The 27,735-nt window shown below is 46.1% G+C and overlaps 1 protein-coding gene across 2 annotated transcripts in view; it reads right to left on the bottom strand.

Moving 5' to 3' along the window:
* GABBR2 (gamma-aminobutyric acid type B receptor subunit 2) overlaps nt 1-27,735 on the bottom strand; it is a 370,102-nt gene that overhangs the window by 227,568 nt on the left and 114,799 nt on the right. For both annotated transcript variants that reach the window (XM_027964399.3, XM_042243210.1), the window contains exon 2: nt 20,143-20,280. In XM_027964399.3, coding sequence (XP_027820200.1) covers nt 20,143-20,280 — 138 coding nt within the window. The remainder of the gene's footprint in view (nt 1-20,142; nt 20,281-27,735) is intronic.

Here is a 27,735-nt window from a genome sequence, read left to right as displayed (position 1 = left end):
TAGAGAAAGAGCACAACCAAGCCAGTGCTGAGAAAGCAGTATGGTCCATGGGGTAAGAATTCTGAGTTCCAGCTTGGACAGGCTGGGACTGAATGCCGGCCACACCACTCACTACATGACTATAGGAACATTACTTCACCTTTGGGGATCTGTCCCCTCTGAACCAGGGTGACAAGCCCCCTCCCCAACCTCAGGGCTATTCTGAGGGTCTGAATGCACAGGCATCCAATCAATGATTGTTAATGTTAGATCACAGTTTCCAGACTGAGAAGTTATGAGAACTGGATGGTATTTCTTACAATTAAGAAAAGCCTTTTAACTGACAAAATACTTTCCTTCAATAATACCTCAACCCCATGAGGGCAGAATGGAGGAGAGTTCACCCATTTTAACATGAGAAACCTCAGAGAATGGAAGGGTGCTCACGGTAACGTGGCTACTACCAGGCTGAGACATAATTCTAACTCATAATTAGGGTCTAATTCTAAATCCTAACCTAGCAACTTAAAAATGTCTGGTTAATTAGAGGACTTCCTTGGTGGTCCAGTGGTTAAGACTCCATGCTTCCAATGAATGGGGCATAGTCTCCATTCTTGGACAGGGAACTAAGTTCCCACGTGCCAGGCAGCGTGGTCAATTAATAAATAAAATCACTTTTAAAATGTCTTGTTAATTTTTAAAAACTAATGATTGCTTTGCTTGTCTGTGCACAATTAGAACACGTGTCTTTAATTTTTCTTAAACTTCTGGTTAGATGCTTCATTCACTTCTCCCTTACAGCTGTGTAGGTGACAAACGCAGGAAATTAACAAATTACAATAGAAGACTCTGGTTTCCTCAGTTCCTTTGCACTTTGCCTTCAGCTGATGTCTTTAAGGGTAAGAAGCACTTGTGTGTGATCCCAGCTGTGAAGCCAACTGCCTTTTAATTACCACACTGCAAAAATCATGTCTCCTCATGTCAATTTAGCACCTCTAATTAGCCGATAAGTTGACATCACATCTATGGAGGGGGAAAGGTGTGCTGGGGCCCAGCTCGATGCTTGCAGTGGGAGAAGATACAGCATTCCCATCTGCTGAATCCTCCCATCTCTTTAGAACCAGCTCCTACTCATCTGTCCAGGACTGCTCACAGCCACCTCCTCCATGAAGGCTTCCCTGCTATCCCTCAGCTCTTCCAGCACTGTTTCCTTCCCTTCTTTTGGAGTGCTGAGAAGTGATTGATAGCTAGGCCCATTTCACTGACTGGTCTGTGTGCATTTTGTGGGCTGTCTCCAATCCTCTCTGTAGCTATGAGAGAAAAGAAAAAAGAAGTGGACAGAGGAGGCAATAGGATCACAAGAGGCCTCCATGCTTGCCTTCCAGACAAGAACTCACCATGGTTTTCACATAGAATGGGGCTGAGGAAGAAAGCAAGCACTGGTTTCTGTGGCTGAGAAAAACATGGTTTTAGCTGGGCCTGTGACCTTGGAGTATCTAAAGGGAGTCCAGGCAAAGCTCTGGGCTGTAGGACTCTACTCAGGAATCACTTGACCAGGACAGGCCAAGACTCCTGAGGGGACCCTGCAACACCTGCCCCACAGACACAAAGACAGAGAGCCCACAAAAAGGTCAGGAGGGTGGAGGTCACTGGGCATCTCAAAGCCCAGACAACTGAGCTTTAAAAGAAGGGGTCACTGTAGGTTCTGTTTACAATTGTGAGCCAACACCTCCCAGAACCAAGGAAGGAGAAGCAGAATGCTGGACTCCAGACCTCTCAGATTTGCTTCATGATCAGTCCTGGGGAAACTGAGTAAGTTAAATCAAGATAAAAGATTCTAAGGTGCTTTCCAAGAATGTGAAGTCTTCTTCACGGGGACAGAGAAGGTCATCCTGGACCAGTGAGCCTGGGGCTAGGACACAAGGAAAGGAGCGTGACTATGGAACTGTCAAGACCCAGCTCTTCCAGTAAAAGCTGCATGCCGACCAGCAATCCATTAAACCTCAGTCTCCCTACCTATGAAATGGAAAGAATAAGTCCTGTCAACTCTCCAGGGCTCTTTTTTTTTGAAATGAGAACTTAACTGTGAAAATGTTCTACAGGAAGTAGGTCCTTGTGCTAATGGAACATGAGGGTTACAATACCCACCTAGTCAGCTCATCCATCACCTTTTCCTACCACTCTAGCCTCCTTTCTCACCCTCACTCTCCAGCCTTTTACTTTCCAAGGCATACCAGGCTCTCTCTCATTCCCCCACAAAGAAGCCTTCCTAAACACCTCCCTATACCTCCAGTCCGAGCCAAGTGCACCTCCCCAGGCCCATCAGATCTATCACACTGAACCGTAACTGCACCCTTACTTCTCTCCATAAGACAGTAAGATAACAAGCACTTATGTAACAACTTGTAATAACAAGTTGTTACATAAGAAGCACACAAATATTTATATTAGTTAAAAAAATAAGAAAGCTCAGATCAAATTATGACTGTTTCAGGGAGGCTAATATGAACCAATAAAGAAGAAATATTTAGTAATGAGGTATTCAAGAATGAATCACAATCTTGCTAAGTACTGAGTTCCCCATCACTGGAGGTATTCAAGGAAATCTTGAGAATCATCCACCAGGGTCAAGGATGGGATTCTCAAACCAGCAAGGAGTTTGCATGTGATGGTGTTATGTTTTATGTGAATTGGTGGCACACCCAATGGTTTTAGGTGAGCCCCAATCTAATATTTTATATCTTAAGAGGTGTGTTTTTCTTTTTATTTACTTTTATACTTGTTCTTAGTAAATGATCCTGATTTTCCATCCATGGTATTTAAATAAAAGATTGAGTTGATTTAAAGGAAAATACTAAATAAATTAATAATACAAGTGGTATGGAGATTTGGCAAAATCAAGAAAGTGGCAGCTAAATGATGTCTGGGAAACATGGTGTTGCAGGTGTGTTAAGCAGTCTTACAAGAATATATGGCCCTTGGAAATAAAAACCTACTCAAATCTTCATCACTTTCCACGACATTAAACCATAATATGAATTTAAACAATATAGAATGAGCTAGATTCTTAACTCGAGACTGGAAAATGGGCACTATCAGAAGTATGAAAAAGAGGGTGGATCTCTCAGATGCAATTAATTATGTAGAAAAAAAGAGAAATATCTGTAGAAGTAGAAGTGGCCTAAGAGTGTTGCCATATTTAGAAATGTTGGGGACACACATGTACTAAAAACTTATTCTTTATTTTACTTGAAATTCAAATTTAACTGAGTGTCCTGTAATCTATCTGGTAATCCTAAGTAACCATCTAAGCCAGAGATGATAAGTAGGCTTGAGCCCACGTGACATCATTAACAGGCTGACAGTGGCTGGCGAGAGATGGGTTAAACCAGTGAAGAGCGTGTGGCAATCAATTCGTTATGTCTGCAATTAGCACAGGATGGGGGAAATAATGGCACCAATTCATTAATTTATCTGCCATCCTGGACTTTTCCAACTCCTCATTTTACACAGTGAGGACCAGGGAAGACAAGGGACTTGCCCAGGCTCACAGCACAAGTCCACAGCTGGGCTGAGCTAAACTCATTTGCTGCTCCATGCTGCCTATTTGGAATCAAAACAGAATGCTACCAACGCCATGATTATGTAATTTCCGACTACACTCAGTAACCATGCCCACCCACATCATCAGCCAGAATGCACACAGCCAGCCAATCCCTCCACCTGATCCAACTTACCATCATGACTACATTTGAATGCCCCAGAATAACATAAAAGACGCAAAACAAAATCCATTTAATCTAAGAGAGTTCTGTTTAAGGAGAGGTGGTTGAGATAGAAAGCACTCAGGGGTCTGAACAACCATGCTTTTCATGTGCTATCTTGGGGGCGCTCAGTAGTACAGTTTCACATTTGACAATTTGCCTTATTACAAAGCAGATATTTCACCTACTGTTCATTGAATTGGATGGAATCAAACTAAATTTGTGTCTTTATCTTTCTGTTCTCTTATATTTCTGGGCCTGAGGTTCCTTACTGCTAAAATAAGGAGACTGCACCAGGTGGATTTTTAGTTCAGCTCTCAAATTTCATGATTTTGTAACTCTATGCTTAATTTACAAACCAAGGCAAAATTCTCTCTTCAGGCGAGAAAATAAAAATCACTGGACTAGAGATGTCGCCAGAAGGGTTTTAAGCCAGCCTCTTTCACAAAGAGAATTATTTAGTCTAATTGCTTTAAGTCTCCATTTAGATACCAGCCTTTTACTTTCTGCTCTTCTTAATCAAGTTCGTTCATTAGTATTCTCATTCATTCAATAAAGCTGTATTTTCTAGAAAAATTAGAGATGCACTTTCACTTTGACCTAGAAATTCCACTTCTAGGAATTCATCCCCAGCTTACACTCACACAAATAAAACATGTGACCAAGGTTATTCCAACAGGTTGGCAACAACCTAAATGTCCATCAATAGGGGACCTGCTATACAAATTACAGTGCATGGGTGCTAAGTCGCTTCAGTCGTGTCCAACTTTTTGCAGCCCTATGGACTGTAGCCCATCAGGCTCCTCTGTCCATTGGATTCTCCAGGCAAGAATACTGGGGTGGGTTTCTATGCCCTCCTCCAGGGGATTTTCCTGACCCAGGGGTTGAATCCAAGTCTCCTGCGGCTCCCGCACTGTAGGCTGATTCTTTACCGCTGAGCCACTGGAGAAGCCCACAAATTATAGTATATTCACACAAAGAAGTGCTATGCAGCTGTAAAAAGAATAAGCAATGTCTTTAGGTAGTGATAAAACAGTAAGCTCCAGGAAAATTAAGTGAGAAAGCAACTTGCCAAATAGCATATATATAGTGTGTTCACTTTTATATAAGGAGAAAGAAAAATAAACCCACACGTGCATGCATTTGTGCTTATTTGCAACAAGAAACACTAGAAGAATAAGTTTGAAACTAACAAAAATTGTTATCTACAGAGGTGGCATGGAATAAGAGGGATGCTAGATTGGAGCCAAGAATTCTCTGCTTGTCAAATAGTCTTGACTATAGAGTCATATAAAAGCTGTAAACACTTTACACTCTTTCCCAGAGGTCATACAATCAATTTAAAACATAACACCAAAAATAAGGCACTTAAACACACATCTATCTGTTTTGAAGCAATTCAATAAATTGTAATCAAATTCAACTGAAATTAACGACACTGAACTCATCCAACTAGATATGTACAGAGACTGTGTGTTAGCTGGAATTCTCCAAGAAACTATTGCAGGATAAGCTGAAATGGTACAATTATTCAGATGAAGGAGAGAAATAAATATTTAAAATGCCTTAAACCACATTTTGCAATCACAGCCTATTTAGAGAGGATCTGAGAAACAGTAACTCTAGATAGGTTAGTTTGGAATGCACCTAACAGGAAACATCAATCACAGGAAAGTTAAATTAATTTAATTAAATGTAAATTAATTTTAAAATTTAATTTAAAAATTTGTTTATAGTTTTAAAATAAAATTAATTATCAATAGGAAAAACATCAAACCCTGAAAACTGAAAATAAAGGCACTTTAGAGTATATAAAAAATTTTTTTAAAGTATATAAAGCTGCTAATGTAATCACATGGAGAAAATTCTGTAAAGGGACTTTTGGACACATCTTTATTGACTAAATAAGGAGGGCTATAGTCTCTCCCCACCCCAAACCCCACACAGATTCATAGCTTTTTATTGTGAGAATATTCAAACCTACAAAAAAGTTGAAGAAACAGTACAATGAATATCATATGTCCTTCACCACTCACCATTTCCCATGTCTGCTTTTTCTCTATAAATACATCATATATATGAACATATATGCACACAGACATACGTATACATACAGATACATTTCTGTTTTCAGTACATTTGAAGTTAACTTAGAGACATTTTGACAGTTCACTCCTAAATAGTTCAGAATGCATCTCCTCATAATGACATTCTCCTGTATCATTACAGTATTATTATCACACTAATGAAAATGAACAGTAATTCAGTATTATCTAATGTATAGTCCACGTTCAGATTTCTTCAGTTTCCCAAATATGCCCTTTACATTTTAAACATTCAGGATCTCATCGACACATGAGCCTTGCCTTTGATTATTATGTATTTTTTTCAGTCTCTTTTCATCTAAACCAGTGCTCTGCCCTTCTGCTACTGTTCTTGTTTTCTGCAACATTAACTTTTTGGAAGAATCCAGGCCAGGTGAATTGTAGGATGTCCTATATTTGCATGATTATCTTCTGATGGTCAGATTAAAATTAAACATTTTTTTTTGTTTAAAACATTAAAAATTATAGTTGGAACCTGAGTTCACTGAAAAAACCTAGAAGCAGTGAACCCCAGTGGCAATGAGCATGCCTAGCATGCAGGTCTTAGTTTCAAAACATGATTCCCCATCAGAAAGAATCAGGGCTGTTGGGAGAAATAGCTAACTCCAAGTCTGCTGCTGCTGCTGCTAAGTCACTTCAGTCATGTCCGACTCTGTGAGACCCCACAGATGGCAGCCCACCAGGCTCCCCTGTCCCTGGGATTCTCCAGGCAAGAACACTGGAGTGGGTTGCTATTTCCATCTCCAATGCATGAAAGTGAAAAGTGAAAGTGAAGTCACTCAGCCATGTCCGACCCTCAGTGACCCCATGGACTGCAGCTTTCCAGGCTCCTCTGTCCATGGGATTTTCTAGGCAGGAGTACTGGACTGGGGTGCCATTGTCTTCTCCAGCTAAGGCAGGTAAAATAGTAAGCACCCAGACTGACAGCAGAGAAAGGAGGAAGGGAGAGAAGCGGGCAGGAGGAAGGAGAAAAATGGTCAAAAGGGAACACTCTTCTGTAGATAAGAATATCAGCTTAAATGTGGAAGGAAAAATAGAACTAGAAAATGACCATTTTGCAACCCCAATATAATTAACAATGATTCAGGCAAGGACCATCAACAGATGCTAAAACCAAAGATCATGCGGGACAGGATATTCACATGGTCTCAAAGTTTCACCCCACAGATTACATCAAAATTACTAAGGGGAAGAGGTATTGTTACAATAAATGTAGCAGATACCACTTTAACCTAGTGATCAAACTTAGCATCACTGATAAGAGTTCACACGTGGGCCTCCTAACACGCTGCACTGATATAAAAAATGTAGCTTCACCTTGCCCAAACTGTTTAATCTGAATCTAATTGTGAAGAAACAAATTCAGATTCTGGTCTTGTGGGACATTTTATAAAATAACTAGCTTGGGATTTTCAAGAAGGTCAATATCCCAAAAGCATCCCCCACCATAACTCCCACCAAAGTAGGAGGAATGTTCTAGGTTAAAGAGACTAAGCACATGGTAACAAACATAACACACATCCTCCCAGCTGGACCCTTGATCCCTTCCCACCTACCTTGACAAATAAATGGCAAAAGGGACATTTTGGGGACAAGTTGGAAAATTTGAATACAGACCATATATTAGGTAGCATTATTGTATCACTGTTAGTTTTTTAGATGTGATAATTATACTATTGTTAAATAAGAGAATATAATTGCTCTTAGGAAATTCATGCTGACATATTTGGGGATGAAATATTGCCTCTGCAAAGTATCGTCAAGTGCTTTAACGAAAAATAAGAGTGTAGTGGCAGGGTCAGGCAGAGGGAGAGAGAGGGATAGGGAAATGCGTAAGGCAAAATGCAAACAACTGGAGAATCTACACGAAGGGTGTATGAGGTTCACTGTACTCGCTTTTAACTTTTTTGATGGGTTTGAACTTTTTCAAAATAAAAAGCTGGAAAGAAAATTTGGAGGAAAATCAGAAATATAAATAGAGAAGGAAAACGGCTTTAATGTCTCTATTAAAAAAATAATGTCTGCAACTGATTGGAATACAGTCCATTTAATATATTTTTAAAAATCCATGAATTCACAATGTTACTTTCCTAAAAGTGACAGATTAAGAAAGAAGGAACTCCCAAACAAAAACAAACAAGGAGTCCTTGGAGGTTTTCCTGTATTCCAGGCCACACGCTGGCTCTGGGATTCCAGGAGTGCCAGCAAAGGAGATGTGACCTCACCCTCATGAAGGGAGCTGACAGCACTCAGGCAGGCTCAACACTGAACCAGGAACTGAACCTGCGATGATGTTGCAGGGCTGGGAGAGGCAGGTGCCATGGACGTGTCTATTGGAGGCTGTGATCTGCCTAGAAAGACTTTGCAGAGAAGTGGTGTTGAAACTGAGAACTGAGCAAAGATTCCTTCTTGCTAGTGTGGGTGCAGGGTCGAGCTGGGGCTGCTTTGCTGTGCTGAAGGTCTGGGCACCCATTACTCTAGCAAGGCACCTGGGGTTTTCGAAGAAACCCAGGACAAGAAGGGAGCTGTCTTTTGGTTATGCAAAGCCATGTAACAGTTTGTGTGGGAAGCTGGGGGAAGTTTGAGAAAATGATGCCTATATCTGCATCTGGGCATAATGTCTCAATAATCACCTGACCTCAGATTGTTTTCCTTAAGTTGAGTGCTTCCTACTGAATAAGGCTCAATCTCGGCATCAGGGAAATAATCAATTATTTAATCTTCTTAGTAAACAGATTCAAGGCAAAAGCCTTCTGTATAATTCAAAATGAAAGTAGGCTATGCTCTATTTTAAAAAAAATCAAGCCATTCATTACAAAACCACCAAGAGTAGAGCTCTAAGTACTATATGCTTGAAATACTTAGCATGTTATTGATTTTTATGACAACCAGTCCATCTATTTTCTGAGTTCAAAGGATCCATTCATTTTTTATATACAACAAGTTACTGGATGAGTAATAAGTCTAAAAGTGTGTGTGTGTGTGTGTGTGTGTGCACATCATGAATGATTTACAAGGAGAACACAGGTCTGCACAGAGACTCACACCAGCCTGGGTCGTCATCTGCTGACAGGCAAGTTGGGCTGAGGAGGAACCCCAGAGACATGGAGGGAGCCCCTACTCCTACACCTGGAGGTCTGCTCGCAGCAGCAAGCAGGGAAAGTCTTGCTCTTTGCATCTCATTTTCCTCATTCCACCTCACTAGGATGACACCCGTTCTTCCCTCCCCACAGTGTTGCCCTGAGGACTGGATGAAGTTGTGAAGGCAGTGCACCCGTGGATGCCAGCACAGGCTCACAGCTACTTCATGCGGGCAATCCCTTGGCAAGACACTCAAGCTCTCTGTGCCTCTGTCTCTTCATCTGTGAAAGGAGGAGAGTGTGTCCAGCTCGTGGGGTTGGTGTGTGTAGAAAATGAGCTCATTTATGAACAGTGTTTAGAACTGGGCCTGCCCCATAGCCAAGGCCATTGAAATGTAGACCAGTGGTACTGCAAACTGATTTTGTAACATGCCACCCAGATGTGTTCACTCATGCTTTCTGAGTACCGACTAAGTGCCAGGTCCTATGCAAGGTCCTTTGGGTACAGCCAGGACTCAAGGAGTTCACAGAAGGAGTTCACAGTGCGGTGGGTAACACGCAATCCTCATCAGAGAACTGCAATCTACTGAAGAAATGGCAGAGATGAAATAAGTGAAGAAAAGGCAAAGAGAGGTGGCAAGGAGCTCCTGCAGCTGGAGCAGGTTGGGGAAGATCAGAGATCTGCAAGGAGACGGCACTTGAACTAAATATCAGGAAATGCAGAGGACTCTGCCAGGTGCAGAGGGGAATCGAGAGGGCATGAGCAGTGGACACAGCGTAGGCAAGGGCCTGGGAGCTGCAGAGAGCAGGTTCTATCCCTCAGCATGCGGGGAAGGAAGAGAGGGGGACCCAACAGAATGCTGGCCCCGCAGCTCTGTCACCATTTGTGGTGTGACCTCATGCAGGCGGTCTCACCTCTCTGGGGTCACTTCCTTCCCCTTGTAGTGCAGGGTTCTCTGCCTGGAGAGCTCTGGGGCACGCTGCCACACCTAAGTGGTAAGCTGCTTAGAAATGGAAGGGGAAGCAGGCCCCAGGCTGTGAGCCCCTGGGGGAGGGAATTGCATGCAGGGCCCAGGAGGGAAGCTACCAGAGTGAAGGCAGGTGCTGATGGCTCTGAGCCACAGGAGATACAGAGAATCAGGACACATTATCAAGGTTATCTGGCCCATCAGCTGGCCCACCCCTCTCTGTTGATGATAGGGGCCCAGAAACGGATGCACTGAGGAAGGAGCCGGCCCAGACCCCACGGCCCTGCCCCTAGCTGGGAGTCAGAGCAGGAGGCCGTGTGGGTGCCCTGGTCCTTGAAGGAGTGTAAGCATGGATCATGTCAGGTCATCTCACAACCAACCAGGTCAGCACACCGAGGTCTCGAACGAGGAGCCAAGCATGGGAAAGGCTAAGTAATCTGCCAAACAGCTCAGTTCAGTCGCTTGGTCGTGTCTGACTCTTTACGACCCCATGGACTGCAGCACGCCAGGGTTCTCTGTCCATGACCACCTGCTAACAAGTGCCAGAGCCTGGATGGGAATCCCAGCCCATGTGACCAAAGCTCAAGAAAAACACCGCTATTATTAAGAGTTGACCAAGCACGTTAGCCCCTCTGGGCCTCCGTTTCCTCATCTGTACAAATGGGCACAAGCCCATCTTATCAAACAGGACTAGGAAGGGGCCGTCAGTGCCACACTCTAACACAAACCCTATTTTTTTTTTTGCCTCAGAGCAACCAAGCACTCCAGGCTTTGCCCCACATGAGTGTCACTACCGTCCTGGGAGGAAAGCAGACAATCACAGATAGGATGCTCAGGCTCCAGCAAGGGGAGGTGGTTTGCATAAAGCCATCCAGCTGAAGATGGCAGGCCCAGGATGGCCAGCCAGGAGTCCTCGTGTTGAGCCAGTGCCCTCTCCTTTGTTCCCTGTGTGGAACTACAGGTCCCCTCTGGGCTCCTGGCCACCATGGCTGAAAGAGCCTCCCAGGTCAGCCTGTCACACTAAGGCTCGAGCAGCACAGTTTGACAAGAGCCCTGTGGTCCCTGATGCTGACTGCAGGGATGTCCAGAGGAGCTGAGAACGCTACTGCAACTGCATTTCCGCTCTGACATTCCAAAAGCGGATCCTCAGCCTGAATCCGGAGAAGGCAATGGCACCCCACTCCAGTACTCTTGCCTGGAAAATCCCATGGATGGAGGAGCCTGGAAGGCTGCAGTCAATGGGGTCGCGAAGAGCTGGACACAACTGAGCAACTTCCTTTTCACTTTTCACTTTCATGCGTTGGAGAAGGAAATGGCAACCCACTCCAACGTTCTTGCCTGGAGAGTCCCCTGGACAGAGGAACCTAGTGGGCTACAGTCCATGGGGTCACAAAGAGTCGGACATGATGGAGCACACATGTGCTTTGTCCTGTCACCCTGTTTTACATGCTGGTCCTCCTGGAGGGACTTCCTTTTCTGATTCCCTTTCCAGTTCTTTCCAGATTCAACTTGTAATTCCAGACTCGACTCAACATAATGTGCAGTTGTGCTGCTTCCTAGCAGCATCAGCCGTACCATAAGCAGTGCGAGTAATTTATTTATTTAGAATGAATTATTTACACCGAGCATATTTCCAGGCGGTGAGAGACGCATCAACAATGAAGCCATTGGAGTTACAAGCTGGGAACTGATATTACTTTAGATACCGTGGTCTTGAATTAAAAATGGGGGTCAGAACCCTGAATTGAATCTTTTAGCAGATGGACAAGAAAGATATGGGTTGGGTCGTTGGCAGGAATAGACTGGAAACCACCATGCATTCGATAACATCATGCTCTTCTTCGCTTCTGCTTCTCTGAAAACTCAACCAGGAAAGAGGGTGTGCACATTGCTTACAGATACCTTGGGCTTGTTTGGCCTCTCCTGCAGGGTCTCTGTTTTAATCTCACTGTTCTGAATCACCTTCCCGGTTTGTGATAGTTCATTTCACCCACAAAACTTTTAATCTAGAGACAAATGGAGACATAGTTTCTCAAGGAGTTCCCCCTTGCCTGGGGCCTGGCTGGCATTTCAGATGCCAAAGCATCAGTAATGGTAATATGAATCTTAATCTATAGGGGCTGCAGTCTGAAAAGGGCCATCACCTGCTCCACCTTCCCTGTCCTACCTGATGCTCTCAGTGGCCCCAGAAGGGCAGGTTTAGTTAGCCCATTTCACAGATGAGTTCCGTGAGGCTCCAGGAGCTTGCCGATTTGCCCAAGCCTACTGTCAGTGAGAGACATAGGAGGGACAAAGACCCAGAGCTTCTAGATTCCTGGCCTCTGTTCTGGCTACCAAGCCTAACTGCTCTCCTGCCAATACCCACCTGTCCTGGGGTAGCTGCACTGAGCAGTGGAATTTGTCCTGGTCTGGGAGAGGGCACAGCAGGCGCTGCACTTGTTAAATAAAGGAATGAATAAGTAAATATGAGCATGAATGAACGGAAACAGAGCACTTTCCTTTCCCCACAGACTATCAATGGGTTCTGCCAGGATCCTGGCTGAGGGCTCATACTTCCTCCCACCCATCTGCATGTAAACCAAGAGCTGGAAACCTTCGCTCCCCTCATAAATGACCCTCTACGTGCTCTCAGAACCTTTCTTTACTGCACCAGGCCTCCGATGTCACCGCCATGAAGGGCCATCCGTAATCTCCAGTCCTCAGGGTTTCCCCGCCCCCCTCCATACAGCCCATAGTGCACGCTTTTAATATTTCTTCTCTTTCTCCTCCCCCACCTTTCTTTCTTTCTTTTTTTTTAATGAATCCAGAAGGTGGAAGCATCTCATAGATTATTAATGTGCTAAATGGCCCCTCTGGAGACCAGCGCCAAGAAATGGCTCCAACCCGCCCTGGATTATTGGCCTCCATTCTCTTTCTTAGAGAGCCATGCAGCAGCAGCAAAGTTCCTAGCCATGCCTAAGCACGCCATGGCTCCTAAGTGGTTTTCAATCAGGTCCACAGTTCCCACTGCCCACTCCATGGCGAGGGCGTGGCAGTCACGTGGGCTGGGCAGTGCCAGGATTCCGGCCTGTTGGACTTTGACCCTAGGGGGCTGAGAAGCAGAGGTCATGTGCACCTTGAGTGTCTTGCTGAAGAACCCCCATCCTGCCCGCTATGCCTTTGTTTCGGGTCTGCAGTGCCAGAGTAAATAACCTTTGCTGTTGACGCAAAATGGGGGCTATCATCAGAGGTCTGCTTCTGGGAGGAGTCCCTCACACTGTGACATTGTCACATCATGACATCATAAGAGCAGCTACTGTTCCGCAATCTCTAAAGGTGCTTTCAGCTAAGAAAGGAAACACCTTCATTGATTCTCACAGCTGTACAGAACATATGAGGTTACTTTGCTATTTCCATTTTACATGAGAGAGAAAAGTGAGGCTGAGAAAGAGAAAATAAGACCAGGGGGTAATTACAAAGCTCTAGAGAATGAGCCATGGGATCTAGCTTTGCTGTGAAAACTTGGTTAAGATCCTACCCACTCTGGGCCTCTGCTCCCAGTCTATACAGTGGGGAGACTGGACCCAGTGATTGCTAAAACCTGATGCCTTTCTATGAATACATATCAAAGTCCACAAACCACAGCTAAGTAAGAAACAATCTCTTGATTTCTCAGGCAACCAACAGCTTTCATAAGATAATCACATGAGAAAATCAAGTCAGATGACAAATTTGCTGTTCCTCTAACAGAAATGGCATTGACCAACAGTTTAGAGCTATGCTAGAATTCAGTAAATAGCAAAGGGCCTGATTTAGAGTTTTCACAGATTTGTGTTTTTAATGTCAAAACCAAGCATGATTCAGATTTTTCAGAAATCAAGTCCTAAATGTGCCAACATTTACACAGTCAGGGTTCTCCGGTTCACATGCCCACCTCACCTCCACTCCCTCACGAGAGCTCTGCCAAGGAGACCGCCCCATCACACAAACTGAAATGGTCCTGCCCGGTAAGGTTCTCGAGGGAGTGCTGGGGCCGTCCAAGGGGCAGGGTGGGCTGCCTGCTGAGGGGAGGCTTGGGACAGTGCCAGGAGAAACGCATCTACAATTTAATAATCTGCTCTGGCTGCCTTTTAAAGGACAGGCTCTGCGGGATACGGTTCTTGACGAAAGAGTGTTTGCGTTTTCCAGCAAGCAGCCCTTTATCCCTTCAGGAACCTGACTGTATTTTCATCAGCGAGACTATTTCTGTCTGCAAGCTGAGGCAACTATCATCTCACTCCCTAGAAAGAATTTTGTCCTGGTCTCAGGGTGTGAACCCTCTCTGGCCACATCTCTTGCATTTTTGCTGGCTGGCTTTGCTTCCATCTCTTGTTCAAGCTACCCTGCCTCCATCTTTCCCACCCAGCTCCAAATCCTCCCACTCATCCCCAGGCTCCGTGCTTTCAGGGGGACAGACTACACTGGGGGGGAGGTTTATAGAATGTCTCCAAAACTGTGCAAGGCAGAGTCAGAAGCTAGCCACCTTCAGATCTCCAAGGAAAGGATTCTGAGCAGGTCTGAAAACATTTTCAAAGGAAGCATATCAGTTACAGAGCATCAGGGCCAGAAATGGGAGATATGGGCTAAAGCCAAGCCAGAGATCATTTCAGTCCCTTCACATCCTTTTACCAAAGGGCTGCAGCTGGAAAGCCCTCAGGTCCCTCTGAGTCTGAGTCCAAGTTTGCCCTCATCATTCGGGATGAGCCTAAGGTGCGGAAGTCAGGCATCCAGCTCCAGGGCCACTCAAGATCTGAGTCAGGACCACACCAGGCCCTGCCCTCTGGCCGCTTGAGGGCGGGGGTGGAGGGAGGTGCAGCCACAAGGCAGCAAACGCCAAGGGAAGACTATGCAGGTAAGGGAGCACAGGGGAAGAACAGGAAGCTTCACAGAGGAAGAAGCGGCCAAACTGCATCTGGAAGAATGAGCAAGCTCTGCCAGGCGGAGGGACCAAGTGGCCGCTGGATGAAGGAGCAGGTGGGCGACAAACAGAGAGGCGAGATGAAGGAGAACTTCTTGCCACGCCATGGGCTGTGGGCTTTGTCCTGGGATGTTGGCCCCAGCAGCAGCCCCTGCTGTCTCCTCCATGTCCTCTTTCCAACCGGGGCTGTGTAAATTAAACTTGTGTGAACCAGCAGCACTCGTCAGTGTTCTGAGGTTTGGGAAACAAGCAGGACTTTGAGATCACCTGGCCTAGCAAGTTCCCAGAAACCAACTGCATCTGTATCACCTGAAAGTGGGGATGAAGAGTGGGGTCCACAGTCCTTGAAGGATGTGATGAATCCCTTAACCTGGACCTGCTCAGCGTGGAGCCTGGAAATTTGCATTAACATGAGCACATCCTTGGCCCTCATAAATGATGCTCACCATATAGTGTGACAGCAGCAACCTGGTGTATGCCTACTCTGGGTATTAAATCTCCCTAACAGTAGGACTGGATGAGAGCAGAACGTTCGGGGAAACTGGGCAAGAGGGAACTCACTACTTCGCAGCCAGGAAGCCTGCTCCATGCCCGAGACCTCCAGCAGCAAGGGCGTGACTGCAGGGAAGCCCTGCTTCCGTCTCACTTCAGCCATGCCCCTGCATCTCCCCACCCACATCTCAGAAACCCGGCAAAGTCTCTCAAAGAGCCATGCAGCTCGAGTGACTAGGACTCCTCTGTCCTCCCCAGCGCCCTGCAGGCTATCCAGTCTGAACCTGCTCAGTTCTCCAACAGCCAGAACTCTACCCTCCCCAGATGCCCCCAAGGCTATGCACTGGAGGGTTTCCACTGAAGTGAGGCTCAGATCTGAGCCCACACCCTGAGTGGGATCTGACCAGGAGGACAGGGACAGAGCCCGCATTGCCTGCCCTGGACTCCACGAAGATCCTCCCCTCTAGTTGGAGGAGCTGACGCTCCCAGTGACTCACATCACGACTTAAACAATATTAGCCTCTCGATGCAGCAACCATGAATCAAGAAGCCCAGCAAAAGGCAAAAGTTAAATTTGACTGATTTTAGCACCAGGGTGAATTTTCACCCCTTTGTGGCGCAAATCTCTATTTTTGTAGCACCAGGAAACAGAAACAACTGATTGTGCATTCCAGACTGTCTCTGTCCAGCAAGCATTGTTCCCCCAAAGGGCAGTCAGAGCTCCTTTTCAATTACACAAATTACATGCATTTTCCCATTTGTGAAACTCTGTTTCAGAGCCCAGTTTTGAATAAGTTAAGGGATTGATCAAATCCCTTGAGCGACAGCAGACTCACTCACCCACCATCTTTTCAAACTCAGCCTCAGGGGGTGGGAGAGGGGGCAGGGGGGCCCCAGAATCCAATCCACAGCAAATGGGGCTGTGTTCTCCAAGAGCAGCGGGTGCAGAAATCCTCCAGAGCTACTCTCCATCGGGACCCACATCTTTGTTCCTACCTCCTCCTTGCCTGGCTTCTCAGGCTGGGAGAAGTCTATTCTGAGCTCACCCTGTGATTCAGGTCCCTGGAACTCTCCAAATTGCTGGGCACTGCCCAGTTCTTAGCCCCTTGGTGTCCCTCACCCATGCACAGCTGGAGCCCTGGATCTGCCCCAGAGTCTGGTAGCAGATGCCTAGGGCAGCGGGGGATGGAGGACGAGAATCACCCTGTGGACAATGCAGAGGGCTTCTGCTGAGCTGGAGGCCGAGGATCTGCACTGTTCTCCCAAGTCCTTGGTCTCTTCATGGTCAAGTCCACGTTGTGAGAAACTTGCTGTGGAGGGTTTCAGACTCCTCAGCCTATGCCCCGCAGTTAGTTCAGTTTAGCACTCTGTGAGGACCTACTTGGTACCAGGCAGGCCTTGTGCTAGGCACTGGTAACTAGGAGATGAAGAAAACAAGAGTCCTCTGCCCCCAAGAAGCTTATAGTCTAGTAGGAAACACCTGGATACAGGATAGACTATTCTCCACACAGTGTAATTCATTTATTAATGGAACACGGTATGTGATATGGAGGTGATGTAGAACCATATACATTCCTCAATCTTTTTTTCATTATCATTCTCCTAAGAAACCTGTAATTTTCCCAATTCCACCACACTCATGAAATTGTAATACCACAGATATACTGTTTCTGCATTGTATGTATGAGTGCTAAGTCGCTTCAGTCTTATCCGATTCTTTGCAACCCTACGGACCCACCAGGCTCCTCTGTCCATGGGATTTTTCAGGCGAGAATACTGGAATGGGTTGCCATTTCCTCCTCTAGAGGATCTTCCTGACCCAGGGATCGAATCAGCGTTTCCTGTGTCTCCTGCATTGCAGGCAGATTCTTTACCCACTGAGCCATCAGGGAAGCAATAAATAACACAGCCCCCACCTCATAACCCACTTGTCTTGTCAGCTTCTCTAGGCCAGAGGCCCTCTTGTGCATGCTAAGGCCGCAGAGCTACTAGCTGCCAAGCCAGGAGTGTGCAACACTGTGCTTGCTCCTGCAGCTCCTAGAGAATTCTGAGGGGCAGACAGTTCCAAGTGAGGCTATGAGAAGGCCAGGAAGCTCCTAGATTCCTCTCTGGATGAGGCTTTTCTAGGGAACTTGGTCTCTCATGTCGAGGCAAAACATCCATCTGCAGATCCTTCCATCCCTCCCAGCCTCCCTCCCTCTATTCAACAGACACCTAATAAGGTCTGTGAAGTGACAGGCACCAGAAGAAACAGGAGTAACGCAGGCCCATTTTCTGTCCTCAGGGAATTCACAGCCCAACTAAATATGTCCCCATATCTGCAAAGTTCTAAGAGGAGGGAAGGCAGAGGGGCTTGGGGTGGGGTGGGAGGTGTACATGCTCTGCTAGAAATAAACAGGGGAAAGGAGGAAAAGAATTTCCAGCGCGGCTACTTTAGATAGTGCAATAAGGAAAGGCTTCCTAGAAGAGGCAGCATTTAATCTGGATCTCTGAGATTGGATAGGTCTTGGCATATAGGTCACGGGAGAATGGGATACTTTAGGTGGTGGGAACAACGTTTCAGGAAAGACAAGGAACACTACGAAGTGGGGGTATTCAAGTGGATATTCAACTCTGGGAGCAGCAGAAGGCGGGGCAGGGGTGTCGACAACAATAAAGCAAGAAACCCTTATTGCTGAGGACATGCCAGGGCACAGTTCTAATCCCTGTTTAATAGTTTGGCCCACACAGCAGCCCTGTGAGGCCCACCTTCTTACTGCCCTGCTGTACACGGGGAAGGCTGAGGTTCAGAGAGGCAGCACCTGGCAAAACCAGCAGGAGTCCGGCGTGCTCCTGGGAGCTGGGGAGAGCCTGCTCAAGGACAGAGAAGGTTCTTGACTCCACTAAGGTCTCAAGGCTGTCTGCAGCACCACAGACAGGTGCCCCCAGGGAAGCCAGGGGCCCTCGGCACACTTGAACCGCGCTGGGTCCCATCATGTGGCTAGGTTTGCACCAAAGCACGCTGAGCTGCTTTCCCGGCCTCAGCCACGCTTGCATCCGCCCACATTCAGCGTGGCCTGCTCCGGCCACAGTGAATGACTCACTGCTCCCCGAGCCCACGTTCCTTCCCACCTCCCGCTTTTGCCTGCCCAGTTTCCTCTGCCAGCAGCGCTCTCCTCCACGTCTCCAGCTGTCCAACGCCCTCTCCTCCCTCACAGCCAGTTCCACGTCACCTCCCCTGAGAAGCCCTCCTGAACCCAGGGCTGGCTGAGTGGGTGGCTCTCCCTTGGGACCCCGCCCTTCCCTTGTCACAGTTCTGCCACTGCTGCCTCCCTCCCCTCTGGGCCACCAGCGTGGGGCTCTACCCTCAGCACCCCATACACCCTGGGCTGGACTCACAGAGGACTTTAATCACCATGAACAGAATGAAATCAGACCTCCCTGGGGATTGGCTCCTGCCCACCCCTTCATTCTCATTCTCACCACCCTGACTCCCCACCCACCACTCCCACACTCCAGCCCCAGTGACCTCTTGGCTGTTCCCCCAACAAGCCAGGTTCGTTCCCCTCACAGGCTGTCTGCATTTGCTATTACATCCTGACTTCATCCAACCAACCCCTTCTCGCCCTTCAAGTCTAAGCTCCTCCGAGGGGCCTTTCCTGTCGAGGAAACAGCCACTGTTTATCCCCTCACCCTGTTTAACTCTATTCTAGCCGTTTCCTTACCCCAATCTTATTTCAAGGGTCAAACTGCCTGAGTTTAAATCTTGGCTGTATTACCTATGAGTCGTGGGTCCTTGGGCAAGTTATCTAGCCTCTGTGTGCCTCAGTCTCCTTATCCATAAAATGGAATACTAATAGTACCGACAACATAGAGCAGTTTTAGTGAGTAAATGAGTTAATGAAAATACAGGCTCAGAATGGTGTCTGATATGTTGCAAGTCCAACATACATACTATACAAGTATTGCTCTTAGTATTATTACTACTTACTTGTTTATTTGCTTACTGCCTGCCTCCCTCCTAGAATGCAAGCTCTGAAAGGGTAGGAACCATGCCTGTCCTGTCCAACACTATATCCCCAGTGTCTACCCAAATTCCAGGCACATAGTAAGTTGTATTATATTTGTTGCATGGAGGAATGGATGGTGGATGGATGGATGAAGCAAAGAAATAAAACATGTGCCTGGGCCACCACTCATCCTAGGTTCGCATTTTTTATATTTTTCTCTCACATTCCAAATAAGAGGTAGCACTGGTGATTTTCACCTGCAACAGACCATATACTCACTGGTGGAACATCTGTCTGTATAACATTTGCCAGTGTAAAGAATAAGTATCAGCCAAAACCGCCAGGAAAGGCTTAACCAAGGAGAAAGGCAGCCTTAGCAGAACAAATAATTTCAGTGGGAGAAGGAGGTCTGGATCACCTGGTTAAGGAAATAGCTAGAGCAGGACTCTGAGGCCTGAAGGTCTTGGGTGTACTTTAGGAAAGGTGGGTTGTACATGGAGTGAGTGGCAGGGATAGAAGATGAGATTGGATAGGAGGACTAGCTGGATGTCGATGCCCCTGAAAGTCGTGCTAGGGAGTCACTGATATATCTCAAACACACAGTGATGGTGTCAGGGCTACCCTTGAAAGACCCACTGTGTTGGCCAGGACAGGACAGAGAATCAGGCCAGGAGGTGAGGACAGTGGGAGGCTGTGCAATCATCCAGAAAAGAGCAGGGGAGGCCTGAACCTGGCAATTTAGGAACCATCTTGGGCAAGGAACCATCCCTGAGAAAGACTAGTGACCAGTCAAAGACAGCTCCCCCACCAAAGGTGGCCCAGACCTTACCTGTACCAGATTCCAGCCTTGGAGGGACTCTGCGATGATGGACGTAACAGATGGACAGACTCCTCCAAATACCATCAAGTGGTTCGGCCCGTATTTTATTGCATCGTAGAAGGCTTTCAACCCTTTTGCATTGTCACACTGGGGAGCAACACACAGAAAGAGAAGCCAAAATTAGAAACAGCTTTCCCCAGGGACAGGGGCCCTATGGTGCATTCACACAAACAGAACTCCCTCATGGGAAACCGGGGTATCAGTTCTCCCGTTGTGAGGCCTCTCTTGAAGCCAGTCTTGAGCCCACACTGTGAACACAATGAGGTGTGGTCTCAGTACCCCTCTTCCTGCTTCTCCCTCTGAGCACCCTCCAAATCTAGGACCTTAGGCTCCTAGCTATCTCCCTTCAGACCACACTGAGGAAAGGGCCCCAGAACTCCTCAGCCTGGGCCTCTCCCATCACAGTCCTCTGTATTTTAAAAGAAGCTAAATCCACACCCATCAGGATGGCTATTATCAAAAAAGCAGAAAACAATAAATATTGGCAAGGATGTGGAGAAACTGAAATCTTTGTGCATTGCTGGTAGGAATATAAAATGGTGCAGCTCCTACAGAAAACAATACTGCAGTTCTCCAAAACAGAATTCAACAGAATTATTACAGGATCCAGCATTCTGTTTCTGGGTATATACCCCTAAGAACTGAAAGCAGGGACTCAAAGAGATATTTGTATATCCATGTTCACAGCAGCATTGTTTACAGTAGCTGAAAAGTGTAAACAACCCAAATATTCATCAAGAGATGAATGGATGAACAAACTGTGATTTACACAAACAATGGAGTATTCTTCCATCTTAAAAAAGGAAGGGAATTCTGACACATGCTAAAACGTGGATGAAACTTGAAGGCATTATGCTAAGTGAAATAAGCCAGACACAACTGGGCAAATGTAAGATTCCTCTTAGATGAGGTAACTGTAATAGTCAAATTCACAAAGATAGACAGTTACCAGGGGCTAGAGGAGGGGGAAACGGGGAGGGTAGTGTTTAATGAGTTCCGTTTCAGTTTGGGATGATGGAAACATTCTAGAAATGGATGGGGGGTGATAGCTGCACAACAGCGTGAATATGCTTGATGTCACTGAACTGTACACCTAAAAATAAAGTGGCATTTTTTTAATGTTATATATATTTTATCACAATAAAAAAAGGAGGAGGAGCATGAGGTGAATCTAAGTGGAAGAATTCATTCAGCAGATACTTGCCAAGCACCACTCTGTGTTCAGCTCAGGGCTGGGGGCGGAACAAGCAGAGAAACTTGGACACAGCCCCTGCCAAGGAGCTCACATGTAAGAGAGGAAAGCAGATCCTGGTGACCCGCTATGGAAATGAACAAGGACAAATGTCGTCAGATGTTGGGAGTCAATCACAGCCCACCTCCCTCCTCTCCACCTCCTCTCTCATCCAGTCGAGTAGCTGTCTCTCCCTGGACAGAGGGATTGGCTACGGACTGGGTGTCTTGCTCCCTTGAGACCCAGTTAAACCTGTTCATCACCTCACAGTCTGAGGCTTCTTTGTCAAACATAAATTAGTCCTTTTTACTCTGCTGCTTTCTGTGCACTTAAAACCCAAACTCCTATCAGAATGTAATTCTCAAAAAGGTTAAAAACATAATTCTCATGAAAATCAATAGTGGGTCCACATCAACCTTTTATTTAACTCATTAATAAAGGGAATCTGCTGGACAACAAAGTGGATTCAAAAGAAAATTTGAGAGAGGGATTTTTTATAGGGAATGGAAAAACAAGAAATAAGATTGCTAAATTAGATACTAAACTGGTTAATGTCCCATGGGGCAATAAAGCTATCACTTTTAGGGACAGAAAAAGAAATTATTGAAAACCAGCACATTTTACCAGTTTTAGAGAATTGTAAGATGTCTGGGCCTTAAATTTCACTCTCCTCCCCATCAGATAACCCTAAAGCAGGGCTGTTAGAAAATGCTCTAACTGGGTTATATAATAACTATTTTGTATTACCGACTATAGTTTGGTATGATATTCTTCACCCTCCTTAACATAATGGATGCAAGAAGCCACAAGACCTAGCCCTGCCTCCCACTCTGACCTGATTTCCCTCCACTCTCTCCCTTGCTCACCAAGTACAGCCTCACCAGCCTCCTTCTTGATCCTGGAAAGGAAAAGCAATTTCTTCCTGCCTCTGGGCCTTGGCACTTGCTTTTTACTTTGACGAGAATAATATTTGCTTGGTTCTCAGCATGGCTCACTCCTCATCATTCAAGTCTCCCAGCTTAGCCGTCACCTCCTCAAGGAAGTCTCCACTGTTGTCTTACCGGAAATAGTCCCCACCTCCAGTCACTCTCTAACATGCCATCCTATTTAATGCTATGATGTAGTTCCTAAAATTATCTGAAGTCATCTTTTCTACTTTTGTTTGTCTGTGTATTCACTGTCCTTTAATTAAAAAGAAGCCACCTGAGGACAAGGCTTTTGGTCACTGTTTCCAGTTCTGTCTCCCCAGGATTTACCCAGGGGCCTCCCTAAGGACCCAGGAAGGGTCTGCTGGATGCCTGAGGGGCCCAATGACTTCCTCCCTGCATCCGTTTCCTCCCCTTCTTTCTACTTCCACATATCTCTCCCTAGTGTTGTCTTCTTGTCCATTCTGTGTCTTCCTTCTTCCCTTCGCTGCCCCTGCCTTCCCCTCAAAGTAGGACCGTAAAGTGGGACCAGCGTGGGGTAGTATCTGTTGCTCTCTCCTCGTCTGTTTGAGAGACTGCACTGAGATCCACAGTGGGTGTCAACAGGGACAGAAACATGAGTCTAACGTGGTTCCTGGCCTCAGAGATCTCACTGTCCAGTGAGATAAGGGTACGGGTGGCCCCAGTAGGGGGTAGACAGGGCTCAGTGCTGGGGCAGAGGCATATGGGGGAGTGCCTGAGCGGGCTCCGGGGGCTGGGTGCTTAAGACCTAGGATGAGGACAAAGCGGCCTAGGCTAAGGTTAAAGAGCACTCTGAACATCAGCCTAGAGTATGGACAGTACTCTGGAAAGGTTCAGGAAATGATTAAATTTGAAATTTTTAATTTAATTAAATTTTTTTAGCTACCTGGCTTCCTAGGTGGCTCTAGTGGTAAAGAACCTGCCTGCCAACGCAGAAGACTTAAGAGATGTGGGTTAGATCCCTGGGTGGGAAGATCCCCTGGAGGAGGGCATGGCAACCCACTCCAGTATTCTTGCCTGGAGAGTCCCGTGGACAGAGGAGCCTGGCAGGCTACAGTCCATAGGGTCGCAAAGGGTTGGCCATGACTGAAGTGGCTTAGCAGGCATAAAATTAGCCAAGCTAATTTTTCTTTTTGCCAAGAAAGAGAGAAGGAGAGAAAGATGGGAAGGAAGGAAGAAGGAAGGAGGGAGATGAGGAGGCAGAAAGATGAAATTCTTGTTGTTTCTTGGGGCCCTCTAATAATTGTTCCTGTTCCTTGATTGAAAGCAACACTTCCCTTCGTGGGCAGAGCGCAAGCAGATATAACAGAAAAGTTCACGTTTTAATTGTTTCTAACATGATTTACTGAATCGTTTTCCATTTTAATACATTCCTATAATGACTTTAGCTTGCTTTCTAATCTGTACTAATGACAATGATGATACAGTACCATAAGATTTATAATCAAAGTTGCATTAAAATAATACTAGCAACAATGAACTTATTAATACCTGTTTGTTCAGCAAACATTTCCCCAGTACCAAGTCCCTGCAAGACGCTTCATTAATAATGATGTCCTGGCTTCTCACAAACAGATACCTTCTGAATACGTCAACTCAAAAATCTGAGCGTATTTGGCCACAGGTATTCGAGCTGCAAAAGTTTATCTGACTCAGTTTTCATCAAGCTGCGTGGAGGGCAGAATTCTGGCTCCCATGACATCCACGGTCTTACTCTCAGGAATCTGTTATGTTTTGTGGCAAATGGGACTTTGAAGATGTGATTAAGGTTACTGATCAGCTGACCCTAAAGTGTTACCCAGGTGGCCCAGTGTATCCACACAAGCCCTGAAAAGCAGAGATGTTTTTTGGCTGACAGCAGAGGGGTAATCAGAGATTCAAAGCATGAGATGTACTTGACGTGCTGTTGTTGGCTTGAAGTTGAATTCTGCCAATAACCTGAATAGTCGGGCCTCCAGAACCCAGCCCAGCTAACACCTTGATTTGGCCTTGGGAAGCTCTGAGCAGAGGGTTCAGCAGAGTCATGCAGGCCTGGACTTATGGACCATGGACTGTGAGACAATGTGTGGTTGTGGTGTTTAAATTTGTGGACATTTGTTGAAGCATCAATAGAAAACTAATGTAGTGAGGTAAAATGAGAAAAATAAGAATAATATAGCAAGATTTTCCTTAATGTTAAATGTACTCCATTTAGACAACTATCCTTAGTTTAAAGATCCTTTGTGGTTTGTATAGTGTTGAAATGTGTTTCTGTTATAAAACTACAGATAGTAGCAGGATTTTGTTTTTAATTTCCTAATGTGGCAAAATAACATATTTTCTAACCTATGTACATTTCTGTTCCATGCTCCCCTGGGACCCAGTCTCTTTAGCCTTTACTGGAGTGCAAGATCCAAATGTGGGGGTATTGCCAACCCAACACCCTCATTTTCAGATACAGACAATGAAGACTAGAGCGGTGAAGAGACTCGTCCACTGTCCTTTCAGGATTACGGGAGACATTTCAGGACCCCCAATTCAGAGCTTTCTCAATAGACGAGAACTCAGCTCAGTGGGTGAAGGGAAGGGAAGTCGGCAGCATTCTAGAAAGGACCACTCCTCTCGGGGCAGTGCTAGGAGCCCAAGCCTCTTCCTGATCAGCACACTTGACCTGAGGTGGGAGAAATACCCTACTGGGCACCAAGTAAGAAAGAAAAGGAGAGAAAGATGGGAAGGAAGGAAGACGGGCGCTTCTCCAGCTCCCCGACAGAGCACGTCCACAGTGAGTAACAACGTAAAAATCACATGCGTCTACCTGTCCCATTTGATGGCTAATGTCACTCCCCCTCATTTCTAATATTGTCTCTTCCGAGCTGACATGGTTAGTGTCCCCAATAGATGGGCTCTCCAGCTGACCAAAGCTGAGTCTCTGTGGCTGGACCAGCGTGGAGGTTTTCACATTCAGAACATCAGGGGCCTGTGATTCAGCAGAGATGTTTGGGGGCCAGTGAGAGAGGCTCTGGGGGCCTCACGTTCACTTCAACCAGCAGTTTTCCATTATCTGTTCTATATACAGCATCAAGGGGCCATATAATACTTAAATTTGAAAAGAGGATTTCATGGAGAGCCTTGCCTGTGTATGTCTCTGGCTCAGGGAAGTGCGGGCGGGTGCCCTGCAGGCGAGCCTGGATGAGCCTGTACTTGAGCACACACTACAAGCCTCTCACTGAAAGTTCATCCACTGCACATCAGTTTGCCCGATGATCAATTCGCCAAACCACTGGGGGATTTCTCTAAACTTGAGTTTCTCAAGGGATTCCTTGCAGACACTTCACATGGCTATTTCACAAGGATTGTCCTTGAGGCACAAGTGAAAGTCAATTTCAACTGTATTTCACATTTCAGTTCTTCCTAAATGCTGTGCTTGGAGACGTTCCCCTAATGCCTGTATATTACTGTCCTCTTCTTGCGGGGTCCAGACCTCCCCCTCCATGAGCCAGGAAAAACGCCGAAGCTTTTCTATTCCCCACTTAAGGTGTCTGTCAGATGGCTTTTAGTGAGCTGGTCACTGGGCAAAACCATCATTCTGAGAAATTATTTATGGCATGTTGTCTTTGAGCAATCTGGCTTTTGAAGAATTGCTCTCAGAGCCCCTGTAAGGGGGTTCTTGTGTCCTCTAAGAAAGCTACAGACTTTATCATGTTCTCTTACTTTCCCCTCCTCTCCCACTAGGGATCCCTCCCCTCGCCCCTCCCCTCCCCCTCCTTCCCCATCACTCCCCTCTGCAGGGTATTCTGACAGTCAGCACAGGCACACCTGACCGGTAGATAGGGAGCTAAATCCACCAAACTTCACGTTCTCTTACAATAGTTTAAGGCTAAATGACCAGCTATAGCCTCTGATCTGCAGTCTTGCCTCTTGGACACGGGCTCTGGCACATGGGAGGTCCTCAACCTCACCCCACTCCCTCCCTCCCTTCTTTCTGTCAGGATTTCCACCCCCTTGCCTTCCATTGACTGCAAACCTCCAGGAGCTCATAGTCACTACCTCCAAACTCCCTTCCCGTTTCACTTCCAAAGGGTTCTCCTCCCCTGCCAAGATGGACATGTACAAGCTCTTAAAATTCAGCACCTATAAGTGGGAATAGATCCAAAAGCCATGAAAATCATTTTTTTTAAATGAAAAAGTAGAACTCTAGAATAAAATCCATTTTCATTTAAATCTCATTTTTAAAGAATTAAAATACTTTTTTGACTGAAAAATTTCAAAGAAATGTTGCTGAGAGTTAAAATGTAGAAACGCCAAGAAAATGTCAGAGTTAATAACGACCAATTTGAAACTGGGAATTACTCTGCACAGAATTTCAGAGTTAATGTAAAAGCTAATGTGTCCAGCTCATGCCCCCGGTACAAAGTTGTCCTCTGTGCTTCCTGCTCCTGGAGTGGTCAGCATCTGCTTACATTCCTCCAGTACCAGGGGTCTCACTACCTAACCAGGGAGCTACTTTGCCTTAGGGCAGCTCCTCTCCTTATACATTCTTATGCTAGTCTTGAAAGCACCCTGCTTTTGCATCCCCCATTCCAGCCTCTCATTCTAGAGCAAAGGTCAGCAAACTTTTCCTGTAAGTGGCCAGGCAATTTTTCGGCTCTGTGGGCTACACAGTCTCTGTTGCAACTTCTCGACCCTTTGGAGCAGGAAAGCAGCCACAGACAATATGCAAATGAACGAACACAGGTGCAATCCCATAAATTTTTATTTACAAAACAGGAAGCAGGTGGATTTGGACCACTGACTGCAGTTTGCTTACCCCTGCTCTAGAATCTCACAGAACATGTGCAGTCCTCCACCCCCACGAGAGCCCTTCAGATAATTAAACTCAACCAGCTTGCCTCCAGGAGATGCTTTCAGGCCAAAGGACTCTAAGTTCTTCTCCCATCCAAGTAATAATCAGGGCCAACCCTGCTTGGCTTCCGAGATCAGATGAGATCGGGTATGTTCAGGGTGATATGGCTGTAGACCCTTAGCTCTTCTTAACATCTCTGAATGATAGGATTTCACATCCTTCTCGTCTATGCACATCCTCAGGAATGCCTTCAGAGGACAGATATTTCTAGGGAAGCACCCCAAACACCTCCATCTGCCCTGCGCAGGAAAGCAACAGGAGCTAATGTGTATTGTGTACTCACTCTGGGTCAAGCATGGTAATAAGAACTCATATAAATTATCCTATTCATTCCTCACAGTATTATGTAAAGTAGGTACTAGTATCATTCTCATCTCATATGGAAGGAAATGGAGGTTCAGAGGAGCTTAAAAATTTGCCCCAGGTCAAAAATGGTAAGAATTATAGCTCTGCTGCTGCTAAGTCGCTTCAGTCGTGTCCGA

This window comes from Ovis aries, chromosome 2 (assembly GCF_016772045.2).
Source record: "Ovis aries strain OAR_USU_Benz2616 breed Rambouillet chromosome 2, ARS-UI_Ramb_v3.0, whole genome shotgun sequence".
Classification (NCBI taxonomy): Eukaryota; Metazoa; Chordata; class Mammalia; order Artiodactyla; family Bovidae; genus Ovis; species Ovis aries.
This window is presented reverse-complemented; position numbering and strand designations above follow the sequence as displayed.